A 25,869-nucleotide genomic window follows, 5' to 3' on the forward strand; every position below is an offset into this window, starting at 1 on the left:
TTCATGACAAATTTGAAACGCTGGGTTTAAAGGGATGGGCGCAGGTGGCAGGCCCCTTAAAATTTCTGCAGGAATTTTCTAGTTTCTATGTAATATTTGAAATGATTCTTTTTTTTTCGTTTAGATAAATTTCGCAACACTTCCACTTAATAAAAAAACATCATTATTTAAATTGTAACTTCTACATCTACTTTTAGAAATTAATCTGAATACAGATAAAGTCTTTATAAAATTTGACGTAGGCACAGCATTGTGAAATAAATATCCTAAAATTTGACTTTTCTACATTGCAGTAAAAATGAACATAAAAGTTACAGAGCAGAATTGTTCTCTCTAATACTTGTATGTTATTCCTTAGTCGGTTTACATCAAATTGTAAAAGTAAAAGCAGAGTAGAAACCTTCCAAGTGCGTCTCAGAGTGACTGAGGGTGTTGGAGAGGTGATGACAAAGATGGTTAGACTGACAGACGGGAAGAAAGTGACTCCTGTGGAGAGCTGCTAATCCCAAAGTTAAGTAGATTACTATCGCAGCCTGGTGCTCCATACCCGTCTGTCTGAAGGAAATGGAGCTGCTATAAGCTGCTAAGTTGCTGTGCATTGGGAAACTGTGTGTACCAGAAAAGTGGCCAGTATCGCTCACCTCCTGGACTCCTTTCTACCAGCGGTGTTTATCACCTGTCAATCATAGCCGAGTTCTACTTCCTGTCAAGCTCTGCTTGTCTGAATCCACACGTGTTTTCAGGGAGCCCTAGGCTTATCGAAACAATTTTTTAACAAAGGTTTTAGCAATTTTTTTAATGTGTGGAAAGTCTGCCATCAAACTCAATTTACTTCCAGATTCAAGGTAAACTATTCCTTTGCTTGATGTTTTGTTGCTACAGTTTTTGATGCTAATCAAACTGGACGCAAGTTCTAAGTAAACTTTCAAAAGTAAAAATTTAAATCAATATTTGAATTTATTTTCAGTCATAAATGAAACATAATATATAGTGCAAATATGTTTGAAGTTACAAATGAAAAAATTCAAAGTTGTATGGCACATTTGTATCCAATCCTATTTAATGCATAGAACCATCTTGTGCTGAAACTGCAGCTGGTATTTTTTTTTTAGGTTTTGTCTTTGCACATTCAGAGACTGACGTTTTTGCTTATTATTATTATTATTATTATTATTATTATTTTCAAAATTGCTAAAGCTCAGTCAGATTGTATGGAGGATATTTGTGAGCATAAAGTCTTGCTGAAGATTTTCAGTTCAACTCTGGACTTTGGGGCACTCAGAAAAGCAGAATAACAACAAACTGCTTGGAGTTGGGTTGACTCACTTCTCTTTGTTATAACAATAAGTGTTCTCAGGTAGTGACACACAGACTCCAGCCGTCATTTTTACTACCCTCTATTGTCATCTTTCACAGAGCTGTAGCTGCTGTTTGTCTGCAGATCAGTTACCAACAAAGAGATATGCTGCAAGTTCTTCCGTTGAAATCTATGTACAAATCGTATTTAGTCATGGTGTAGTTCAATCTGCGCCTTGCTTAGTTTCACATAAACATATTGTTGCAATGTTTGGTATCACAGTTGCTGTCTCGGAGGATGACAACAAAACAAGCTTGTGTCTACCCTGCTGACGGTGGTAATATCCCACTTTGTAAACGGCCTCTTTGTCTGGTGTGGCATTTGCTAAATGGAAACCTTTGAATTTGATGGAAACTTTCAGCTGTTGTGAGAGACAGATGTTTTTTTTTTCAATGTTCTTACCAAAGATAAACACGGCTTGCTGGCTGACTGCAGTATTGATAGCGTTTAGTGATTATTTTAGTTTTATTTGATTGGCCATTCACCTTTGACCCTAGCATATATCTGTCCCCCATGTTTAATAGACATGTTGATGCCGATTACGCACATACAGTGAGAGTTGTGCATAATTTCTGTGTAAACTGTTATTATTATAAGTACTCTATGTGTGTGTGTGACATGTAGATTTAGAGGTTGATTTCTTAATGTTGCATTAAATAGGTAAAAATATCTAATATATTTCACATTTTATTTCTTATGGGGGTTTTTCCAAGTAGATTTTCACGATGGGGTAGAATCTCATCTGTAAGTTTTCTCTGATAACTCAATCTGTACTGTCCTTGGAGCATCGCCCAGCCTTGCTATGTTTCATAATTTCCTACAAGGGTTTTCATATTTAAAAAATAATACATTGATAGGCTTCTTTATAAAGTTGTACATCTCATACTGAACACTTGTTTGGCATAGTAAAAGGCACATAACAAGGCTTAGGTAATGAGCATACCTTAAAGAAAACAGTTTAAAAGACAAATGTGAAAAATATTGGTAAAATAGTCTAAAAAGCTGCTTAATTTAATCATGAAAATCACATGGTTAAGGTGTAATTAGAGAAAATGTAGAGCAAATGAAAGGGTTTCTTTTTTCAGCTAATTTCATTAGCAGTTAGCATAATTAGTGCTCTGATCTTCAACGCTGGCCCTGTGCATTTTCTACATACTCCTGCTTTATGTTCACGTTTTCCAAAAGGGAAACGATGTTTCCTATTCGTTTGTCTCCCACGCCCTCCCACTGTAAGTGGAGTTTGGAAACTTAAAATGATAAAATAAATCTGTTTTTTATTCCAACTGGTCCTCATGTTGCTGCTGAATCTCAGCAGCCCATTTATTACTACTTCAATAATTTAGTATAATTTCTTGTTTTAAGTGTAACAAACATACATTAACAACATAACAAACATCCATTGTGTGTAATCTAACTTTTAAAATGTTTTGACAGAAGGTGATGCTTTGCAGCAGATTACTCCAAAGTAAGTTCAATACTTTGGAGTTTTAACCTGCCATATCTACAAATAAATAGATAAATAAGTCTACTGATGTATTTTAAACATTTGCTTATAGACTGTAGATGTCCATGTAGATTTTAGTGCTTTCATGTTCAACAGTTCTGGATATATATCAGTAAAATCAGTCAAAATATGATGGTTAGGATCACAGGGCCAAATTGATCCAAGAATTACATCAGATCATCCCCGCAACTTGCTTGATGCCATTTAATGTTAAAGTAATGCATTTGGTAGCTCAATAACATGCTGAATAACTGAAGCCTGCTTTAGTTTTTCTATTCAGCGATTTGTGTTTGTGTGGGCTGAGGTAATGAATCTACATCTCACTAGATGACCTCTGTTTCTTATTTTTCATATATATCAGATTCTCTGTCTGCCTGGATCTGACCTGGTTTCTTGTTTTTGAGACATGACTCAGATTATAAGCATTAGTTTATTCATAACTAGTCTAGATATTTCCCAGCAACCCACGTCAACACATAAATGCTTATCTGTAAAAATGCAGGCTTGAAGCACCAAATGAGCCGCAGACACGTAGACTCACTGATATGTCTGTATATCAGACATGCCAGTCTGATGAGATGTGTTTAGGGTTAGACTACAGCCAAGGTAATGTTTGCAAGATCCCAATGTACCTTCATCAGACTAATTAGTTCTTGGTGTGAAGAGAAACACAGGAGTTTCTCACGATGTCGCATAGAAATGCATTACGTTGAGGATAAAAGTCACCCACCAGCTATAAAAAGAAGGTGGGACCTTATCTTGAAGATACAGCAGTGCTTTAAGCAGTTTGATGTTTTGGATAAAAGTCTATGCTGAGCAGCTCTGTGGTGTAATGTTACATTAATGTTGCTGCCAGTGCAATATGGCTGTAATGTCAGAAGTGATTCACAGTATGATCACGTCAGAAGTGTAACAGCTTAAAAACAAAAGTACAGATCAAGGCATCAATTAAAACCGGAACTGAGCTCAAAATAATATTAACCAATTAGCTGCAAGTGAACCATTTTGTTGCTCCAGTGTAACAAGACGGATGGAAATGCACATAAAAGAAATCCACCAACATCAGCAGGGAAAGGGTTTCTTTTTACCTTCGTTTTGCCTTAAGCAAGTAAAGCACAGAGTGGAGTGTTTGAGATCAGAGGATTGACCTGAGCTCTGGAGAAAATTCTCACTTTTACCTTCAAAAACCTGAGCTTCGTTTGCCACCTTATTGTGGCAAATTTTTCACTTTGTACTTTGATATGTTATCTATTTCTTTTTTTCTCTGCAGCATTTTTTGGCTGAATCTGATTCCCAATGAAACATTCAGTTTTCTATTTTGATGAGACAAAACGTGAGAATTTGCTTTTAAGATTTTAAGGTTTCCCAGCTCTAAAGCGGTCATTTTATTGTACTGTCCCCCTTTGTGATGCAAGATGTTACTATTGTGGCTGTGTTTGAAATGGACATGTGTTATCAAACAGCACGAAATCTCTTCTTCGGAGTGTAAAGAAAAACAAAAAGCCTTTTGTTTTAGATCTAGTGCATATGTTGTCTGGGCCAATTTGCATAAATGATGCTCCCTTTATAAGACATTTAACTGTTTGCAGTCAGATGTTGACTTGGTGTGCTTTCTCTTCTCTTTGTCTTTGTGGGACGCAGACAGCCATCTATCACAACCTGATCCGAGCTCCTATGTCTGCGCTTATGTTAATGATTTAGGGTCTCTTTGGGACACTGAGGGGAGGACGTGGCACGCTGTAACCAAGGGTCAGCTGGGACCATCGCAGAGCAGCAGCTGTTAAAGAAGTGACTGGAAAGAGGCCATAGGAAGGAGGAATATGTGAGAGTACAAAGAGGGGAGTGGCAGGGGAGGTGTTAGATTGATGAATGACGGAGGAGATGGAGGCGATATGGAGCACGGAAAGGAGGAGGAGAGGGTGGCAATGATGCGTTTGTCACAAGAGACTAAGTCACGCCAACACGAAGGGGAGATATCCTGTTTTATTCTCTGAACATGTTAGGTAAACTTATCCTTCTCACATAATTTGGCCGGGTTTGAAGTAATAAGCTTTAAAAAGTTCATACAGACGGTGAAATTCTGCTACAAAAGCTGGTCAGGAGATTAAAATGCAAACATAAATAAAACATTCTGACAAAGCAGAGAACCGTGCAATGAACTGATAACGAGATGGTGTAACTGAAGCGGACGAAAGAGCGAAAACTCAATGACTGCTCTACAAAGTCAGATTGTGTCTCATTAAATGAGCTTTCCTATGGCGAAACAAGACAAGGAAAAGATGCTCCAGCAGAGGGAGAGATACTGAAGGGGGAAATGAGAGCTGCAGATCACTGTCTGTCCCTCCTGCTGCCTCCATTTACCATCATTGATCGTACAGCCAGGCTGAATTGATGCCTACCTGCTGTACTCAGACGGTCTGTGTCTGTATTAATGTGTACAAGTGATGGGAGCAGGGTGCTTGCATGTTTCAGTGGATGGCTGAGTGTTGCAGTTCTCATGTTTCTCTTTCTAATAAATACCCTTACAGGTATAGAGAAATGGGAAAAGCCCCGCTACGTGAGGATGTGTTGCCACAAGAGGGTTAGCAACATCAGTGAGGCTGTCAAAATATTCAGACTCTACTTAATTGTTCTTTTAACATCTGGCACTTTGGCGTAAAACACTTGGGATATGAGAAGTCATTCACAACAGTATCACCTGAATCTCCCTAAAAATATTCACAAAATATATTCTTTTTTTTTTTCCTGCAGAGTTCAGACAGCTTCTTCTGCATCAAAACTCCTATTACTTTAATGAAAAGGTTTACAGCAACAGTTGAACTGCTTTGTTTTATGGCATCTGTGGTGGAGCATGTCGACATCTCCCATTTGGAAAATAAATAAATAAATCATGACTTGATTTTAGTGTTAAATTTACCTCAGTAATTCAAACAAAGTTGAGAGAACAATATGCATGTATTTAATTTCTATTTTGATGCTAAACATTGCAAAAAATACAAACACTATTACATATTAAAATTACAGGCATCACCCATGTAGTCCTTTCTAAACTTTTATTTTTATCTGAACTGAATACACCTAAGCTGAGCTGTCACAACAAAGAGCAACAAGAGCAGTTGTAGAAAGAAAGCACAAGTTATATAAGGCGACAGATTAGATCAAAATTAAACTCTTTCACAATGTGAACCGGAAAATGTCTGAATACACCCAGCCTGCAGTTATCTTGGTGGTGGCAGCATCATGCTTTTCCTTAGGGTTAGTGAAGCTGATCATAGCTGATTTATGCGTCTAAATACATTTGGACTCCTGCAAGAAAACACTGTTAGAGGCTGAAAAAGCCTTAAGACTTGGACAGATGTTCACCTGCCAGCCAAATGGTCAAACTGCTTTCAGTCAAAGCATATACATGTCTTAGAATGGCCTAGTCAAAGTGCAGATCTAAATGCAGTTGAAAAACTGTGGTTTGCAAGACTTGAAAATAGATGTTTCCAGACACTCTCCACCTAAGCTCACTGAATTTGGCAACTATTTTGCCAAAACTCCTTCGGTCTCCATTCATGTGAAACTGTTGGGGATGCGACACCAGCAACTGCGATTGCAAGGAAATGTAAGCATTACAACTTTTCTTCCACAAATTATGCAGTGCACTGTTTTTCTCACATGAAATCGCTACCAAAACATGTTATTAAAGTTTGTTTAAAATTGACAAAATGTGGAGAAGACAGTTCACATAAACCTTTTGTGAGATCATGTGTTCACGTAAATAAAGGGAGGTTTATTTACGTGAACATATTTGATTTGACATTGTTGGCCCCTGTAGAGTTTGGTAATTAACACATTTTATGAGTTTGATCTTTACAGAAACCCTGTTAAAAGCCCATATTGCCATCATTATCAAGGCTTTTATACAGGACACCTTGATTGCCAACGTTTGGATCGGTGCTTGAGGAAAATCAGTTGATTGTTTTACCACCAAAAAAAAAGCTGGTGTGTCCTTGATCAGCCGGCTTTTATTGTTCACCATCCAAACTGGCGTTGCTCCTGTCGATCTCTCGTTCAGCCATCTGTACAAGGTAATTGTACCATTTACCATTTTCACCCCCCACCCTTTTGACCGCCAGTAGTTTTTTAACTCTGCCTCACCCATTTCCTTTCTTCTTCGCGTCTGCTCTCCACTTCCAGCAGTGCATCCTTTGCACTCTCTCTGAGCGCCTCTCCGTGTGGGTGATGTAGATAGTTGAGTGTCTTTGTGCTTGACACGTGTGTTGCAAGGGGGTGCGCACAAAGACACACACACTCATAAATCCACATAAACATACACATTCGTATACACACTGTTTGTATTATCTGTAAAATGCTCAGCTGTGAGGCCCCTGGCCCTAATGCCCTGTGTGTGGGGTGAGGACAGGACCCCCATTGTCCCGTAGATTAACCACCACACACTCAAATACACACCCACATGCTTCCCCAGACCCCCATGGGGTCTCTTAAATGTGGATGTGCCTTCAGGCAGAAAATCATGGGGCAATTTCCAGCAGGGTCCAGCCGAGGATCTGGGGAGTGGGGTGCTGGAGTCTTTCGGTTTGAAGATTTACATATTGTTCGATCTTTTGTCTGTTATTCGGGGTGACAGAAGTTAGTCTGAAGCCTTTTGTTCTTCCGTTCTTCCAGGAAATTGGAATAAGAATCTAAATGGTGATGTGAATTGACAATGCAAACATCTGTTTAACCATAAATTAAATTACAGTCTTTCTGTATGTCATTGGTTTTAAGGTGCAAATGTTACATTCATGCAACACACATGGTTATAAAATAGCAACAGGAACGATGCAATTAAAGAAGCAAGAATTTTAGGTTAGTTGATACATCAGCAAAAGGTAATGCATAATCTTCAGCTTCTTTGCATAAATTTTGTCTTTGTTTTTATTCTAAATAGGGGGACATTAGCACATATGGTGAAGGTTTTGTGATAATGCATTTTTTGTTAAGACATTTAATGTTAATTAAGCAGCATTCAGATGGTTATTTTTTCGATCATTCCTGCTATTAGTAGTCATTAATTATAAATATTCAAAGCAAGACAACATCGTTCCACCTGTCAGAGAGAGTATTGTAAAAAAACCCAAAACATTACTATATTTTCCTGACTTTGCATCATTCATGTTGATGAAAGGTTTCGGTTACATATTGTGATCAGTTGGTTGCTTTTTAAGAAACTATATGGGAACTGGCGGCTTTGGCCTGGAAATGTGAAATGCTGACTTCCAAACTCTAAATCAGGATGGTCAGGAACATTTCCCCCAGTGTTCTGACGTTCTGTGCTACCTAGTCAGATTTTCCTACCATTGTTGGTGAAGTGCGCAGCGGAGCGGAGACGCCTGCAGTAAATCCCGGTGATAGAGAGGTGAATACTTCATGTCCACGGTATACATTTACATTTAGTGCATTAGTTAAAAAAGAGCATCATGAAGAGAAAACTGATATGCAAGTTGCTCTGGACTAAAGTCGCAGGACTAGGCAACCATAAAAAAACTGACGTATAGTCAGGAAAATACGGTAATGTCAGAGAGCAATCCATCAGGGACATTATAGGATGCCCCATCTGTAACTAAATATTTCATGGTGGTATAAGTCTAATGTAAGAAGACAATGAAATTGCTGTATTTCACCAGATGCTAACCTCCTTCCCTTTGTGTCTGAGAATGTGGTAGTTCAGTAACAGTGTTTTCTTTGACGTCACCCAGCCACTAAATGTGTCCTCCCTGTTAATTGCAGATGTGTGAGAACAGAAGTCAGGCAAACCATGAATTACTGTCTCAAAGCTGTATTGCTGCATGTCATGTTTGGCCGTCTGAGCTGATGTGATGTAATGATATGGCAGTCGTATTCTTGGACTTGAGGTTTCGTGGGCATTTCGGTTTTCTGGTAGTGATGGCACTCCTGAGCGAAGGAGGAGGAAGTAAAGTGGTTGGATCTGAGTTCTTCATGGTTTGCTTTAGTCTTTATTGTCACTTCCTGCATATGCCTGTCTGTGTTAATGCTTTTCTGAATGCTATGCAGAGAACGACTTGGAAAAAGCTTAATTACACATGTTTAGATTTGGGTGAATTTACAACATGACAAAAGTAAAAGGTGACTGTGAGAACATTAGACTGGAGCAAAAGGGAGTGGCACTGAAAGTTGTGTTAATTGCAAACAAAACAAACAGAGACATCTTGCACTTACTTTTTAACATTTTTCTATATGAGCATGTGACCCAAGTCTTAACTCTTAAATATTTGCCTGTTTACATGGGTCTTTTATACACGTCTGAACCAATTCCCACATATTTTGTAAGAGTATTTATCTAGCTGAAGCAACTCAGGATGTTGGACGTACCCTGTGATTTCTGTCAGCATGCAGTGGCACCACTTCCATTAGGTCCTGAAGTTTGGAAGCTAAATCAATAAATCAACTGGACCTTGCAGACTTTGGGTAAGAACATTTTACTGTATATTCGTTTCACCTGCAAGCGGTTTTAACTTTGTAGCTGATCCGTGTAAACCGATGTGACACCCTAGACGTGACTGGCCTCCTGCACCTTGATGCCAATATTGTGCACATGCTGTGCAAGCACTAGGCATGCGGCACGTGCAGGGGTTTAAGTGTATGTGCACATGTGTGTGTCGCCGTTGCAGACGGGGGAGGGTCAGGATGGTGTGGTTGGTTGGCTCTGTGTGAGCTCTTTGTAAAACCGGAGGGGGAGCCGGAGAGGGGAGGGAGGTGAACCGGGTGTTTCTCTCAGCTGCCGGCTGGTCTGGTTGCTGTTGGTAACTTTGCTTGATGAGATCAGAGAGATCAGCTTTCAGGCTTCCATGTCTCGTGCTCCCACTCCCTTCTCTCACTCTCTGCTCAGTGGCTCTTTCTCGGAAAGACTGAAGTGGAACTGAAACTGGAGTTGGGCTGAGAGTGTGTTCAGAGCTGCTGGTTGTCCACTGTACGCGTCATGACTGCGCTGCCTTGGAAACCCTCAATGGAGTTGGAGCAGAAGCGAGCCTGGGGGAGGTGAGGGAGAAGTGATAGCCTTAGGACAGATAAGCTCCAGGGAGGGACAGGAGAGAGAGAGGAAGAGAGAGAGAGAGAGAGAGGTGGGGGGGAGGAAGGAGGTGGGCAGCTCTCTGAGTAAAGAGTCTCTCTCTTTCAGTTGTGGTCAGAGTTGCGAGCTGCTCGTCTCTTCCTTGCACTGTCTTCTCTACTTGCGACTGCGTGAATGAGATACGCTGCTTTTTGTGTGAGGGACTTTGATGTTTCTTCATACCATCGTTTAGACATTCATGGATTCAGACTGAGCTGCAACATGAGGTGAGATATGAAAAGTCATTACAAACAGTTTGAGCTGTTCTGCCATCTGAAAAGGTGAGGTGAATCTTTGTTTGAATGAGATTGCTTCTGTTTGGTGACAGTTTCTCCAATTACTCACGCAGCGCTTTAGGCTTAAAAGCAGAACTCTCACGACTTCTTTTTCGTTATGTTTACATTAGAGGAGGAGATCAGCCTCGCTCTGTTGCTTCTGAAGATAAACTCAGTCTTGTCTCCACTAGCCCTTGGTACCGTTCTATGAGCTCCTCCTCACTCCATTTCACCTCACTTCAATTATCTTCTGGTGCCTTTAATTCCCCTAATGGTCCGAAGGTCTCAGCTGGCCAGCTGGGATACCCCCGGTGTGTGTATGCGCATGTGTGTGCTTTTGTTTGGAGCAGACCCATGTTGAGTGCTCTCGTATAAGCCACCCCTGGATTTCCTCTGCTCGCATACAATAATAGGATGGATCCTGGTGTCTATTTTTAAACGCCTTGTTTTTGTATTTGTAAGAGACACCTCCGATGTGAGTGCGTGCTCCGCGCCGTCTGCGGCAGCTTTTCTCACAGGACTGTTTGGTCTATGGATTGCGCTGGGAATGTGTGTGTGTTTGTTTGGTTCGTTCGGGGATAAAGCCGTATCAGCTCTCTTTTTTTTTTTACTTCATCCTTTTGTTTTGTCAGCTGCTGACCTCTGTTTCTCTCACTGTTATTCTTTCTTTCTCTTTCCATGTCCTCCATTGTTTGTTTTCATTCACTCTCTTTATTCATGGGTATCCATGTGCAACGTTCAACCACCCACAGTCTGTGCCTGATTTTTTATTTATTTTTATTTTTTTTATTGTTTTACATTAGTTATTCCCTTCCTTTTACGCGTTTCTTTTAATTGAGATTTCCTCCCACCCTTTCATTTTCACTTCTTTGCCTGGTCGCATTTTGAAGACAGTGAAAATATTTCTTCAAAGTGTTATTTGTTCATGTGTTGGTGCGTGTACAGAGTTGTGTGAATTTACAGTTCCTTGTGCTTCTCTTTGTTAAGAACAGTTCTGTTTACCAAGATGTCCATAGAAAAGAGATGCTTCAAAAACTCTTGCTACCCAAAAAACATGATTTGGATAAATTTTTGTTTATGATTGACAAATTAAATGTATCAGACTTATTTTTCAGTGGCATACAGACAGACATTTTTTGTTTGAAACACTCTGGTAAAGCCTTCCTACGCATATGTAGCTTATGCAGGTTGATCATAGTTATCCAAGCTGCCAGTGTTTGTTTGTTTGTATGTTTTTTTTACTTATACAAATATCGTGTGACATGAGCGTAATACCTTAGGGTGCCATATTTGTTGCACATGTGCGCTACTGCTACAAAATCAAAAAAAGGACTAATCAGATTTTGCAGCAGTGATTGAATAATAGTGATTCTCAACATATGACATGCAGACGCTCTGTCTGCGAAGAGAAAAATGTATTTACCAGCATGCTAAGTGTTTAGAGTAGTTCAAGCAGATGGATCGCGGCCTGATTTAAGCCCAGCTAATAATTATCTGACCGCTCATACTCAAAAGAGACACGTACTTTCATCCCAAGATAATTAGGTATTAAGCAGAGAAAATAATAATTTGAAGGGAATGGTGATGTCATGCTATCCTGAAATAGTGTGACACACACAATACAAAATAGGGAAGCATCATTAGTGACACACGCTTTTTTACAGACAGAACAAGAACTTGTCGGAGATGTCGCAATCAAGGATTTTTGAGTTTCTGACCCGGTTCTGATGTTTACATTTGAACTCAAGATATGAATACAACCAACAGCGGTGTAGCTGACATCCGGGTTTATTTAGCATTTTCACAATACCGATGTATATTGCAAACAAGTGCTTGAACTAGTTCATTGTAGAACTATGAGAAACTTCTGTTTCTTTGAATGTTTTCGAAAAACTGTGCTTTTTCCTTTTCAAGATTAAAATAACTTCAAAGAAGGTCATGCTTCGTAGCGGAGGGCTCACTCTGCAGCAGCAGAAATGTTCAGACGGCGGAGAACTGCAACAGGCTTTCCCCGCACATCTAAACTTTAAGCATTCTCCTAAATCAACCATTGACAGTCCTTACTCTTTCTCAAAATGTGCTTCTTTCCTGCAATTTTCGATCCATGCAAAATGCATTTTTGCAGATATACCAACATTCATGTTAAGATGAGAAATGTGACAGCTGTTTAACTGTCCACCTCGGATCTACACTCAGTTTGTTAGCACAGAATAATGTAAAGCAAATCTTTTAATACATGGGTTGATTCTTACTATATTTTCATCCTGGAAATATCAGCTTGTAGCTTTTAGCTCTAAGTAATGCAGACAGCCTTGCAGAGCTGCTTACATAGTCACTGGTGTTTCTTAATAAGAATTATAAATGATTCATTAGTTGCTACAAGGACCATTAATTAATGTACCATTGATGAAATGTAATTGATAATCTTGTGCCAGTTTATTAAATTAATCTTATTAAACTGTAAATATAAACAATTACATCAATCACTGTGAGATTCAGGGTTAAATTCACTATCTAGTGTTGAGGAAAAACTGTATGACCCTTTATGGATTTCTTCAGTTTTTGCTATTTTTGTCCATCCATTATCCAACACGCTTATCCCGGTGGAGTTGTGAGGGGTGCTGGTGGTCAACGTGAGAGAGGCGGGGTCGCACTGGACGGGTCGCCAGCCCAACACAAAGATAGACAGGACAAACAACCATGCACGCACCTGAGGAGAATTTAGAAAGACCAGTTAACCTGACGGTCATGTTTTTAGAAGCCAGACCATCTGGAGAGAACCTACGCATGCACAGGGAGAACAGGCAAAAAAGACCCCAGACCAGGATTCGAACCCAGGACCTTCATCTCACTGCTACCAATTGTGCAAATGTTTTTTCACCACACTTCAATATTTCACATCATCTAAACACTTTTAGATATGATTCAATACATAAAGCAGATTTCAAATGATCATTTGAAATCATTTATTGAATAAGTCAATGTTTTATTCATTTTTGGAGGATGGCTTTCTTTATTATTTGCTGAGCCCAAAAACTTTATTAGCTTTTTAAGCCTTTTCAGACTGATAAATATCAGTAACTTTGTTTCTCTCTCTCTCTCTTTTTTTTTTTTTTGGATCAGGCCATTATGCGTTTTCTTTTATCCCACTTCAGGTTGTCAGACAGGTTCTGTTTAAGTGATTTCTTGGTTCTATAAACCTGGCAGTAATCAGGCTTGTGTGTGGCTTACTATGAAATTGAATCAAAAAATATAGTTCACCACAGAAAAATCCTGATTTAACAAGGGATGAAATTACTTTTACACTAGGCCAAGTTGGTTTGGATAATCAAGGAAACATCCTGTGAAAATGGCTTTTATTTCTATTTAGTCAGTCGAAATTCTGATCTTAAATTTTTAAGTGTGACAAAACAAAAAATACGGGACATTTACTTTCTCCACTACCCATTGATACGCGTTCTGCTCCAAGACAACCATCCAGTAAAACAGTCCGTAACCCAAATACGGCTTTCAGCATACAAGAGTTGAAACATTTCTTCAGTTGCGTTTGACTTGTGTGGGCGTGACACGTTTCATCATTTGTTCAAGTGCTTTGGTGCTAAACAAGAAACAAGTGAGGCAGCAGGAGTGTGTCGCATCCACACAGACTTTGATTCAGTTTCATTACCTCAGAGGTTGTGAATCTGCCACCGTTATCCCTGAGAGCTTTATGGATGGCATCTCCAAGGCCCTTTCCGTGTCTTCGTGTGTGTGGGTGTTTGTGAGAGATGAACAGGTTTAGGCCAATTCCTTTTAAAGGGGTACTTGATCATAGCAGCACTAATAATCCTCCCTCAGGGCACCATGGATTTTAAGGTGTCTGGGCACAGAAGTATGTGAACTCTTGAGAAGAAAACATAGTTTTGCGTTTGTGTTCATACGTCGGTTGTATTTCTTTTTACTTCGTCCTCCATTGAATATCTTGGTCAAAATGTCTCTTCCACTTCCTTGATAAGCGGGGATTCAGTTCACTATTTAGGGGAAATGAATGTGTGGAGGGTTTTTCTTTAACATTTCTAGAGAAAATCTGACGAATACAAGAGGAAGATGTGGGGAAGGAGCATGATTCATTAGGGAAATGTCTGCTACTGGAGTTACTTTATAAAGAGTTCAGACTGTAGCGGAACAGAGAAGGGAAGGAATTATGCTTCGGGAACACACACAAAAAAAATATTCAGGCAGAAACTGCATAATTTTATCTCTGTATGAGTGGCTCTGTCACTGTGAGTCAGCGCGAGTACTGATTTGCAGCCGCGTGCGAATTCGCTCGTGTCCTACGTTTTGCAGATGGTGCTTTTACTGAATGCTGAACTTGCATTGATTTCCTCCTGCTGGACGCTGGGGCATTTGGTGACGGGCCCGAGATAAGTTGTACCAACTGATAGGGAGGCAGCTCCGCAGAAGTCTCCATGGATTTATTGATACGTGGGCCAGGGAACAGAAAACACGGATAAGGCAACAAGAAAGAGAGTTTTGAAAGAATTAAAGTGCAGAGATGACGTCCTAAAGCCATTTGTTTCTTTATGATTTTATTCAACATTTTCATCAGCTGTTATAGAGTTATACAGTATTTTTTTCTGACTTTTCTTTACACACTTCAATATTTCAGATCATCAAACACAATTTCAAATCAAAGATAACCTGAGAAAACACAAAAATCAGTTTACAAAAAAATTATTTATTAATCTAAGAGGTTTCTGTAACCAACTTGCACATGTATGTGCAAACAAAAGCTACCCAATAAAATTAACATCAACTTGTTTAACTCTTGGTAGTAATAACAGCCATTCAATATTTCTGATAACTAGCTGTTAGTCCTGTACATCAGCATGCAGGAGTTTGGCCCACTTTTCTTTATAAGTGGTTTTAAGCCAGCCAGATTGAAGGACAGAACATGAACAGACTGCTAAGGTCGTGACACAGCAATCCAATGTCTTTTAAGAGTTGTCTGATGATCTGAAACATTTCTGTCAAAGCCTTAGAGTGCACTTCTGTGTGCAGCCGAAGATGTTTTCTGGAGCCGGACGGTGTTTGTCTCTTTAGCTGCTCAGGGATTCCTTTAGTCGGAATGAATGTCAGCAATGTTGAGAGGCAGGCAGTTTGTTTAATGTAGTGGGCACATCTGTTGCTATGAAGACACGCCGTGTAATATAAATATAGATGTGTGTTTGTCAGTGTGTGTGGGGTTGCGTGAGAGCTCTGGCGTGTCGACGTTGGTGCCCAGATGTCGTCCCAGGAGTGGAAGACTGAAGAATGGTCTATTTAACAATTCATTAGTCATACATCATCCTGCGATTCAGTACTACTCTTCTGGTTTATTCGTCTTTGAACTTATCTTAAGTGAATAAAGCCTCTAAAGCTGTGGTAAAATGACTATATTTAGGTGGAGGAACTGATTTTATAAAATGAATCCTGTTCTCTTATTTGGGACGGCAAACAAACCAAAGACTTCAGATTTTATTTATTTATTTTTTCCTTCTACCTTCGCAATTATACCGGCCTTCCGGATGAAAAACGTTGACATTTATAGTTGTGATGTAATGCATTATTTCAAGGAATAATAAACGTACTCTGCTTGACCTACCAAAAATATTCTGTATTTTAAAATATTTTTTATGCCTTGGCAATCCTTTATAAATAAAATACTATCCGAGTCTTTTGATCAAGTTTGCCTGAACATTTTGGCCATGTTGCATAAAGCTGTCATTTTGTTTTCTTGAATCAATAGAAAGACTTTAAGGAAAATTATTAGTTTTAGAGGATTCTTTGCTTTATTAGTTTTAAAAGTTGAGCTCTATAAGCAGGAACTGAGTCTGCAGCTCAGCCTTTGGCTAGAGGGCCTAGTTTAAATGTAATATTGTTTTCACTGTTTCGTGAAGTTCATATGAATTTAATATAATTACATGAATGAAAAATGTTTTTTTTTCTAAGTCAAGTAAGATGGAGAAGACACTGATGGACAGACATAAGAAAGTAAAGCCAGACTAGCGGGATGTTGGGAGCAGAGAAGGCCGGGGCAAAGGGCAGACTCGCTGGGTTGGGCTTGCAACCCGCAGAAAGCTGCTTGTGGTTCTAATTTTCTTTGTACTTCTGAAAGCTGAAAGTTACAGTCAATCCATCTTTTTTTGCTTAAGATGACTAATTAACTCTTTGTCTGGGCTGACAGTCAGCTGCTTACTGAAAACGTTGACTGTAAGGACTTATGAGTGGTACCGCCTGACTCATCTGATTATTGGCAGGGGAAGAAAAAAAAAAAAAAGGAACTTCCAAAGATGTCAAAATTATTATTGTGTTCTTTAAGGGGACAAATACAATAGCGGTTTCCTGTTGTTACTGTCGGCAGGTGGCAGGGATATGGCTCTAGATAAGCTGACTCAAGCAGAAATGTAAATGCAATATTCACGACTGAGACAAGAAACAGGAAGCTGAATCACAGTAGAACTTTATGGGCTCATTCTTTGTGTTATTTCGGGTCCCTGGTTGGCCTTAATTGACCAGCTGAGACCCGACCAGGAGGTTTTAGTCCCGTCCTGTACTGGAACGTTACAGTCTCTACTGAGCAAAAAAAAAAAAAAAAAAAATTCAAGTAGGTTTATATTTTATTTTAATACTTTAAGCTGATATCTGACCTTTTGCAGCAGTGCAGGTAAGAGGAGTGTTTTGTCTCACTGTGTTGAGCTGCTATATTTGTGTGTTCAAATCCTGTCAGAAGCTCACTGGACAAGTTTCAATAAGACACTGTCCCATTTAGCCACCCGCTCAGAGTCCGTTCTCCCGATCTTACAGTGGTGCACACACGCCGTCGTCACAATCTCTCAGTCTGCTGAAGCTTGTTAGTACGGGTGCAGCAGGAGAGGCCAGATGAAGCTAGCCCACTCACCAGGTGCACATTACAGCCTGCCTGCCCTGTCGTTGCCTTCTCATCTCAGTCTGAGCCACTTTCTGATAAAGACTGTACTAAACTTACCAACTTCTGACAGCTTGCTTCCTGTCTCTAATCACTTTGGCTCAGTTTCTGTGTTCTTCGTTCCTTTTGACTGCTTGATAGTAAAGTGAATCTACAGAGAAGAAAGATTCCTCTCCTCTTTATGTGATAACTTGTGATGTCTCAGGAGCAGCTGCAGCTGTTATCAATTTATTGAACATCACCTGTTATTTATATCCACATGTGGCTGATGTCCATTCCAGAAAACAGACAATTTCATTTTTGATGTTGTGTTTTCTGGGCAGACCCATTCCTTCTCCTCAAATATTGTGACCATTGAGATCTGAGAAGTTCAGCTGCAGCCTCGCCTTACCAGATTGAAGCTTCAGCAGCAATCACTGGAACATTTCAAAGGTTAGAAATGAAAATTTTAGAAATCTAACTATTGCCATTGGTTGGTTTTGCAACAGTGGGACTGGGCTGCGAAGATCCATTTGCGTCTACCAATTGTGCCACTTTGTTCAAAACTTTGATAAAGAGAAACATTTTTATAAGCTGTCAGTTCATATTAAATGAAATGGTAGCAAAGGTGATTTCTAAATACTGACAGACTTCAGCTTTTTGGTTTGCTATCCCTTTCTTTTCTGTTTAATTTTAATTTTTTTTTTACCAATAACTTAACTAGTGCTTTGATTTTCTTTGCATATATGGATTACTATTGTTGTTTCGGACACCTGGTGTGAATTTTATGTCAGTGGGTTCATTAGAAAAATCGAAACTGAGGAAAACATTGACCTGACCATACAGGTGCAGCAGCAGCAGGACAGAGGGGAGAACGAAGGAGCTAATCGGGAGAACCGACAAGGCGGAGGGAGGTCGGCAAAGTAAACAACAGATGGCATAAGCACGTTCCTGCTATTTGCAGCAGCAGACGATGCGCCGGCTCAACACCGGCCTCCTGAGAAGTTACTATGCAACCATGACCGTTATGACACGGGATCAAAGGTCAAGTGCTCCGTTGATGGTGGTTTAACATGCTGAATTGTCAGCCACATGCCAGGCCAGACCCGACCCGACCAGACCACAGACCAGACCGAGGCTCGTGTAGAAATGCATCATAAGTTTTGACGTTTGGCAACAGATGAGTCCAGAGTCTTACATGCAGCTTCCTCTCCTTACCTACCTGTCAGCTGGGCTGACACACACACAAAGAGGCAGCTGCCTGTTTTGGGTGGGTGTGTGTGTGTGTGTGGGGGGGGGGGTGAATGTGTGTGTACGTGTGCCTGTCCTCTCACACTTAGCGGTGAGCAGAGTAGTGGCAGACATTAGTCATGACGGCTGCCAGCTGCAATGACCTTATTCATGATGGAAAAATGAGAGAGAAAGAATGACGAAAATGAAAGCAGCAGAGATGAAACACGTTTGTTTGCACTTTGGCTGACTTTCCAAGGACCACTTTTAGTTTTAGTTTTGACATGTTCGTTTTTGAACTCTTTGACTGTCTGGACCGGGTTTTGGTTTCATATTTAAGCTGTTCTCTGTAAGCGGTTTGTCAAAGTAAGGTGACACATTATTATATTCAACCAACCACATACATCGAGTGATTGGAGATGCTTTAAAAAGAACATATTCATTTTGTAATATGCCATTGCTTATGTTACTGATTGCTTAATTATATATTGTTAAAAACATGGGCTCCTGTTTATTTACCTAACCTGTAGGAGGTTTCTAAAAAAACAGTTTCTTTCATATTTATTGGCACTAAACAGTGTAATTGCAGCAAGTATAAAGAGCTGATATTAAATGATTATTTAGCTTGGCTGTCTGTTCAGGTAGCTAGCCTGCTGCCAACTTTTTTACAGTCAGAGGGAAATATTTCCAAACAGCCAAATTTATCTTTCTTGTAAGCAAGAGAAAAGTAAAAGGCTTGTGTCTAACTGGATTTATTCAGTGGAACGGGATTTGCATTTGTCTAAGCCACTGTTAAAAATGGCCAAAACAAGAGAATATGCCCTTCATGTAAGTGAAGTGAGTGAAGGACTGAGTTATCGTCATAACGGCTACAGGAAAACTTACTTTTTGAAAATTATTTCAAAAGTTTAACACCATTAAAACTCTAAAGGTAAGGACCCAGCTTTATCTTGCCAACACAAACAGAAAGGAGGACGGGTAGAAAGGAGAAGAAACATTTTGAAATCTCACAACTAGAGACCTACAGCATTTTTTATTTATTTTTTTTTTAGAGTGAGTTAAATGCTAGAAGATTTATTTACAGGATTGTGGAGGACACAATTTCTTTGTTCACTCAAAGCAAAAGTCACACATAAATGAGAAATGAACTGCTCATATCTAGGTGTCAGACAGGCTGGTTAGGGCTTAAGTTTCAGTTTTACAACCACAGATTCGTTGGAACAAAAAGATTTAAAAAAAAAATACATCTTTGCTGTTTTGCAAGTTAATGATGTGTGGTAAACACCACCACCAGACACACACACACACACACACACACACACACACTCACTTGTGCCATCCACTTCTGCCTAAGTGCGAGTGTTTTTTCCTGCAAAGAGGAAGCTTCAGCTGCCATTCCTGGAAGAGATCTCTGCACCAGTTTAACCACACAGAGCTGCGTGTGGGTGGGTGTGAGATCATCTTTGTTCTGCCTTCGTATGCTAAAATTAAGCGTTGAAGACCAATTATATGTTGACTGAAATAATAGATCTCGGACTATCTGAGAAAAAACCTAATATCCTTAATTCTGGCACCTCGTCCCGTGACTTTGACTGAATTAAAAGAGATGTTACATAAACCATCTTTTGTCATTTGGTGTAATGATTTTTAATGTGAAATGAGGAAGAGTAACACTTTACTTCTAATTTGAGGTCTGCAGAACTGATACTTTGCTAAAAAGTGACCTAAAACTTTTAACACCCTCAGATGAAACTCAAACGTTGCACTGAAAATGACTCAAAGATGGAATTCATTTTTAAAATAAAACCACAATAGTTTCTGTGGTTTTTCCTCAGAAATATTTCATATTTTGTACAGGAACTTCAAGTTAATCAGCTGGTTACAACATATTATGGCAGCCTTCTATGCAGATTAGGATTAGCGTCTAGATGGCTTTTTCACCCGTGTTACACACAAAGGATTGGAGATGAATTATTACGCAGTGCTTTTGTTTTCCTTCTGTTGTTGTTTTTGCTGGCTCAGGCAGCTCTCATTAAAATTAGATTAGCTAAAAGTGAGTTTGCCAGCTTCAGATGTGGCCAACGTTGCACAACTGGGTAGTTTTCACGGATTGGTGTGTAGGTTTGGAAATCGTGGGATGAAAAAGTGCTGTTTGAATTTGTAGTTGTTCATGTGTTTGTGTTTCTTGAATTCTCAGAATTACAGATATGGGATACAAAATGTTTTACCGACACTATCAGGACATTTGGTTTGAATCTGTTTTCTTGTGGAAGGTTTAGGGGAATATATAATCGTTTTATTGAATTCTCCTTTTCACTTGTGTTCTTGCTCATAGCTTATATTTAGAAATATAAAGTGCATTTATAAAAGTGTGAAAGAAAAGTTGAAAAGTGATGATGTTGCTTTTCTTACACCAAATTCTCGAATCAGTATCCAGTCGAGACAAAAGTGGTGATAGCAAAGTTTCCAGCTCCTGTTTGAGTTCAGCAAGTGAAAATTTATGTGAAGATTCATCCAGTGAGGAGGAATGAGGATCTGAGAGCAGTAAAAAACTCTCCTTCATTGGGCTCAATGTGTGAAAGCTAAAGCTAAGTGGCAAAACAAAGTGAAAGCAGTTATTGATTATTGCAATCAGTGGACATCGGCAGACTTTTGGAATGATGGAGAACACAAAAACGTCTGGAAATAATAAAAAAGTGCGCTAATATGAAACATTTTCTTATCTGATCAACTTTGTGCAAACAATTATTACTGGCTGTTGACCGCCTGTTCAGGCGATGTTTCCCATAATTCCTTGGCATTTGTAACAAAAGTGCTTTGTTTTTCACTGGTGTCATTATGCGGTCTCCATTTAACATATTCCCTGAAAGCACAAACTTTTTTTCTCAAGAAAACAGTCTGTGCCCAACGTACATCATCCCTATTTGTTGCACACTTCCTGTTTTCAAGAAACGCTTTCCTACAATTTCTTTTATTTGTTGTAAGCTTGTTGTAAGTGCTTTTAAATCTACTCATTTGCTTTAGTTTTATGGCTGTAAAATAGGAGATGTGTTTCTTGGATTAGTCTTGCATGACTGTTTGCTAAAAGTAGATTTAATAACGATTTCTTTTTGTCTTTTTTTCTTATAATTTTCCAGCAGGACCAGATGCAGCTCACAATGAAGACATTTGTGGCATGAAACCAGATCTGCCACTCATTTCCTCCTCCTTCATTTCCTTCCATCACCCTTCACTTAGTAACTCTAACTTCAGCAACGCCGCATTGATGAGGTAACGTCGAGCTCCCGCTCCGCAGCACCTACCTGCACATATACCACATTGCCTTCCTCCCCTTCTCCTCCCGCCAACCCTTTCATCACAGCCATGGGTCAGAAGATTTCAGGCAGCATTAAATCGGTGGAAGGTCGCGGGGAAAGTGGCGGCTCCCCGTCGTACCGTCCCACGGCTCATCGCCGCCAGCACCTGGAGCTGAGAGGTCCAGATTTCTCCAAGCCACCCAGGCTGGACCTCCTGTTGGACATGCCGTGCGCTGGACTGGAGACGCAGCTCCATCACGCGTGGAACCCAGACGACCGCTCCCTCAACATCTTCATCAAAGAGGACGACAAGCTGACGTTTCACCGACACCCAGTCGCTCAAAGCACGGACTGCATCAGAGGACGGGTCGGATACACACGGGGTCTTCACGTGTGGAAGATCCACTGGCCTTCGCGGCAGCGAGGCACCCACGCTGTGGTGGGCGTGGCGACCTCGGAAGCCCCTTTACACTCTGTTGGGTACACCGCGTTAGTGGGTTCGGACTGTGAGTCCTGGGGCTGGGATCTGGGACGAAACAGACTCTACCATGACAGCAAGAACCGGTCTCAAAGTTCGCTGCCTTCGTACCCTTGTTTCCTAGAGCCAGATGAGTCGTTCACGCTCCCGGACTCTCTCCTCGTGATTCTGGACATGGATGAAGGGACGCTTAGCTTTATGGTGGATGGACAGTACCTAGGAGTTGCATTTCGAGGCCTGAAAGGAAGGAAGCTGTATCCCATCGTGAGTGCCGTATGGGGACATTGTGAAATAACCATGAAGTATGTCAACGGCTTGGATCGTAAGTAATCACATTTATCTCCACTCATGACACGACATGAATGCTTTCAGGGAGAAAATTCATATTTTATGAAACTTAAAGGACATTGCTAATACTGTTGCATTTAAATAGATTTTAAGATGAATTATACTTGATTTAAAAGAAGTAACCACAACTGAACTAAACTTACTCAACAACGTTTAACGTTACCACCTTCCTAAAATTATGGCCTAAGTCAGTTTTTTCCCCGAAAGTAATTTTTGCCAAAAGGTGAATTTGGCAAAAAAAAAAAAAAAAAAAATTTTTTCTTACAAATGATCAGTCTTAGCAAAAAATGACTTGGCCCATTATTTTAGGAAGGTGGCGATATGTTGATACTGGGAAAAGAAACTCAGTGATTGCGACATGCTCTCGCGCGTCAGAGATTGTGGTAAAGTTATTAATTGCGTGTGAAGCTCTGTAAACTCTGGGGTTGGGTACTCTACATGCTTGATTTAGCAGCAGACAGCCTAAATAAAAGTTAATTTTTAGTCCAATGGTGGAACTTAAATTCACTTGTTCTGCAAAATGGGCTTATTTCACGCGCTTAACTTTTAGTTTTATTCAGTAGGGTTTGACTTGTTTCAAAGCTTATATAAAAATATGATTTATGGTTTATTCAAGGACTTTAGTTATATTTTTATGCTAAAAATGTCCATAAATGGACATTTGTAGACACTTGTGGACTGTGCATTAATTAGGATTTGAACTTTAGTTCTCTTTTAATGGTCCATTAAATGGAGCTTATTGGTAGTTTTTCCAACTTCAATACCTTGCAGGAACACTCATGGTTTTGAAACTATTTAGAAAATAAAATCTGAAAAGTCCTACATTTTAATTTGGCCTTCTTAAAAGTCAGTTTCTGTGCTCTAACTCTGCCAATCTCATCCATATACTGAAATTTATGTCCATTCTTTTGTGTAAAATAAGTATTTCCAAAGATTTATCAGTGTGTGTTAGAATGACCTAGTTAAAGTCCCATGCTAACACACAAATAATCTTTGATTTAAATCAATCTAATGTACCTGTGACTGATTACTGGTGTATGGTTGGTAACCCAGGTTTTCCTTGCATTTAGCTCTATCCAATCAGGTCTGGTTTATAGTAGGACAAAACATGATATATTGAATTTCTTAAAAAGCAATTAGTCCTGACAACCTGTTATTAATTGCCCATATCTGATCTTTCAAAAGGCTTTGTTTTAAAAAAATGATGTATCTTAGCTGTTTCAATGGCCATCAAGAGGAGATTACTGGATAACATTCGCTGTTTGCGGAAATATTGCTGCTGATATTTTTTTTTTCACAATTCGGACGTCGATTTATGTTTTTCTCATGAGACTTTCCCCTCTCTGTTTTCATGTTCGTGTTCTGAGAGAAGAGCCAAGCTCTTCCTCGTATCACAGTCCAAACAGCGATGTTTTTCAAAAGCCTGGTTAGACGCACATCATGGATAAATACAGATGGACCTGCACCTGCTATGATAGGAGAGTGTGTGTCATGAAAACAAACGCAAGATCTGGTTGTCTCTGAGTTTGGAGAACCCCATGGGTCTTGTTTGATATCAAAACAGTGTTTTTTTTTTTTTTTATTACTCATCACAGAGCAAAGAGGAAACCGATTCCTCTTTGTAGTTTGTTATGTCTGGTTTCTCTTTTTCCAGTCATCTCGAGTTTCTCTCTGAAAATGTCCTCAGAGGACCACTGCTCTCCAAGGACTCCATGACACCAACAACATGTTCTTATACTCTGAAAAAGAGGTCACAAGTCTCATCGCAGCTTTAAATTGGATGTTTTTGCCTCTTAAATTGGAGCCGACAAACTAAAATGTGAATCAGAACAAGAGAAAACCTCAGACCGGAGACATAACTTAAAGTACATAGTTGAAATGCTTGGAGACCGCATCATCACATCTAGTTTTCCATTTAAGGAGCCACCTGCAGGATTTCATAGTGACTCTGTGTCATGGGCCATCGGGGAGAATATGAGAAATATCAAGTCTTTTCAAAGCTCTCGCTTCAACGAGCATATGGGCTTCATGCTGTGAAATGAGGTCTGGTTGAAAATATGCAAAGTTTAATGCAGGTCGGTTCATCTTGATATGCAAGAAGAGATTTCAAAAGGAGGGAAGACCAAAAGCATAGAAATGTTACTCATATATTTGTGGCTAAAGTGAACGAGAAAGGTGCAGTCGCTCATGACAGCACATCACAGTTAATCTGCAACTGGTGGAACTGGGTTCTGTCTACCGAGTGCTTTGCAAATTTATTCACATATTGTCATATCACAGCTGTAATTTTCAGTGCGTTTTGGTGAGATTTGAGGTAATGGACCAACACAGAGTAGTGCAAAAGCCTGGAGTGGAACAGTATCAATAGTTATTTTTCTTTCTTTTTTTTTTTTTTTTTTTTTTTTAAAGAAAAACAGCTACAAAAAAATCTACTGTGCATTTCTGTTGAGCTCCCATGATTGCATACCTTGTGGACACGTTTTACTTTGCAATTTCAACTTCAACTCTCCATGGAGTTCATATCTATCAGTTGTGAACACCTGGATTTAATTACGTAATACTAAGGTGACTCAGGTTGCGTAAAGTAATTGAACTGGATTTGTTGTAGTGGTATTAGAGTAAAAAGGCTCAACATAAAGTCACTTCACGCAGCAGGTTTTCAAAACATGTTGAAATTTTTTCCACCTCACAATTAGGAAATAAATGTATTTATTTATCACATAAACACCAAATTAAGCAGGTTAACATTCGTCTTCGGTTCGCATGAAACTGTATCTTCCGTATAGGAAATTTGCAAACATGTTATGCAAATTATAAGACGGAAAACAAAACAGATGAGATGGCATGTGTTTGTCTGGACAGATGGAGGCAAAAGCTATGCTGAGCAAGGACTCAGTAAAGTAAAATCTCCTTGGATCTTCAGCTCCAAAATAATAATTTAGTGTTCTCTCTCTTCATTCTGAGAGCGAGCTTTGGGAGGGGGGATGTTTTATTTATTCTTTACCGGGACAACATTCAAGTCTCTCATCACCTTTCCTTTCAGAGAACTGCATTACAGTAATTGCCCGCCTCCCTCGTATTGTCCTGATCTCACGGCTTGCATTACTTTTTGCTTAAACGGAAGCCGGCACTCGGCATTGCTCGTTGCGAGTGTTTTTAGGACGCAAATAAACAAACTGCAAAGCTTCTGAAACGGCACCACAGGGATCAGTGCAAACTCTGAAGGCAGCAAAATTCAGAACCACAAATGACAGTTTTCCTCATTAAAGCTGAAGAGCAGATTATTTACCACATATACATACATACATATATATATACACTGCTCAAAAAAATAAAGGGAAC

The 25,869-nt window shown here is 39.6% G+C and overlaps 1 protein-coding gene across 5 annotated transcripts in view; it reads left to right on the plus strand.

Annotated features, from left to right (window-relative positions):
• The first annotated feature begins 682 nt into the window (after positions 1–682).
• LOC106939545 (SPRY domain-containing SOCS box protein 4-like) overlaps positions 683–25,869 on the plus strand; it is a 53,894-nt gene continuing 28,707 nt past the window's right edge. Inside the window, exons 1-3 of one of the 5 annotated variants that reach the window (XM_015021972.1) lie at positions 10,034–10,202; positions 17,520–17,628; positions 21,543–22,501. In XM_015021972.1, coding sequence (XP_014877458.1) covers positions 21,769–22,501 — 733 coding nt within the window. In that variant the 5' untranslated portion in view covers positions 10,034–10,202; positions 17,520–17,628; positions 21,543–21,768. Of the gene's footprint in view, positions 846–10,033; positions 10,203–17,519; positions 17,629–21,542; positions 22,502–25,869 lie in introns of those variants that run through there. The other 4 variants (XM_015021969.1, XM_015021971.1, XM_015021970.1 and 1 more) reach the window with 4 other exon arrangements.

This window comes from Poecilia latipinna, unplaced genomic scaffold (assembly GCF_001443285.1).
Source record: "Poecilia latipinna isolate Pla-1442-1.1 unplaced genomic scaffold, P_latipinna-1.0 Scaffold2904, whole genome shotgun sequence".
Classification (NCBI taxonomy): domain Eukaryota; kingdom Metazoa; phylum Chordata; class Actinopteri; order Cyprinodontiformes; family Poeciliidae; genus Poecilia; species Poecilia latipinna.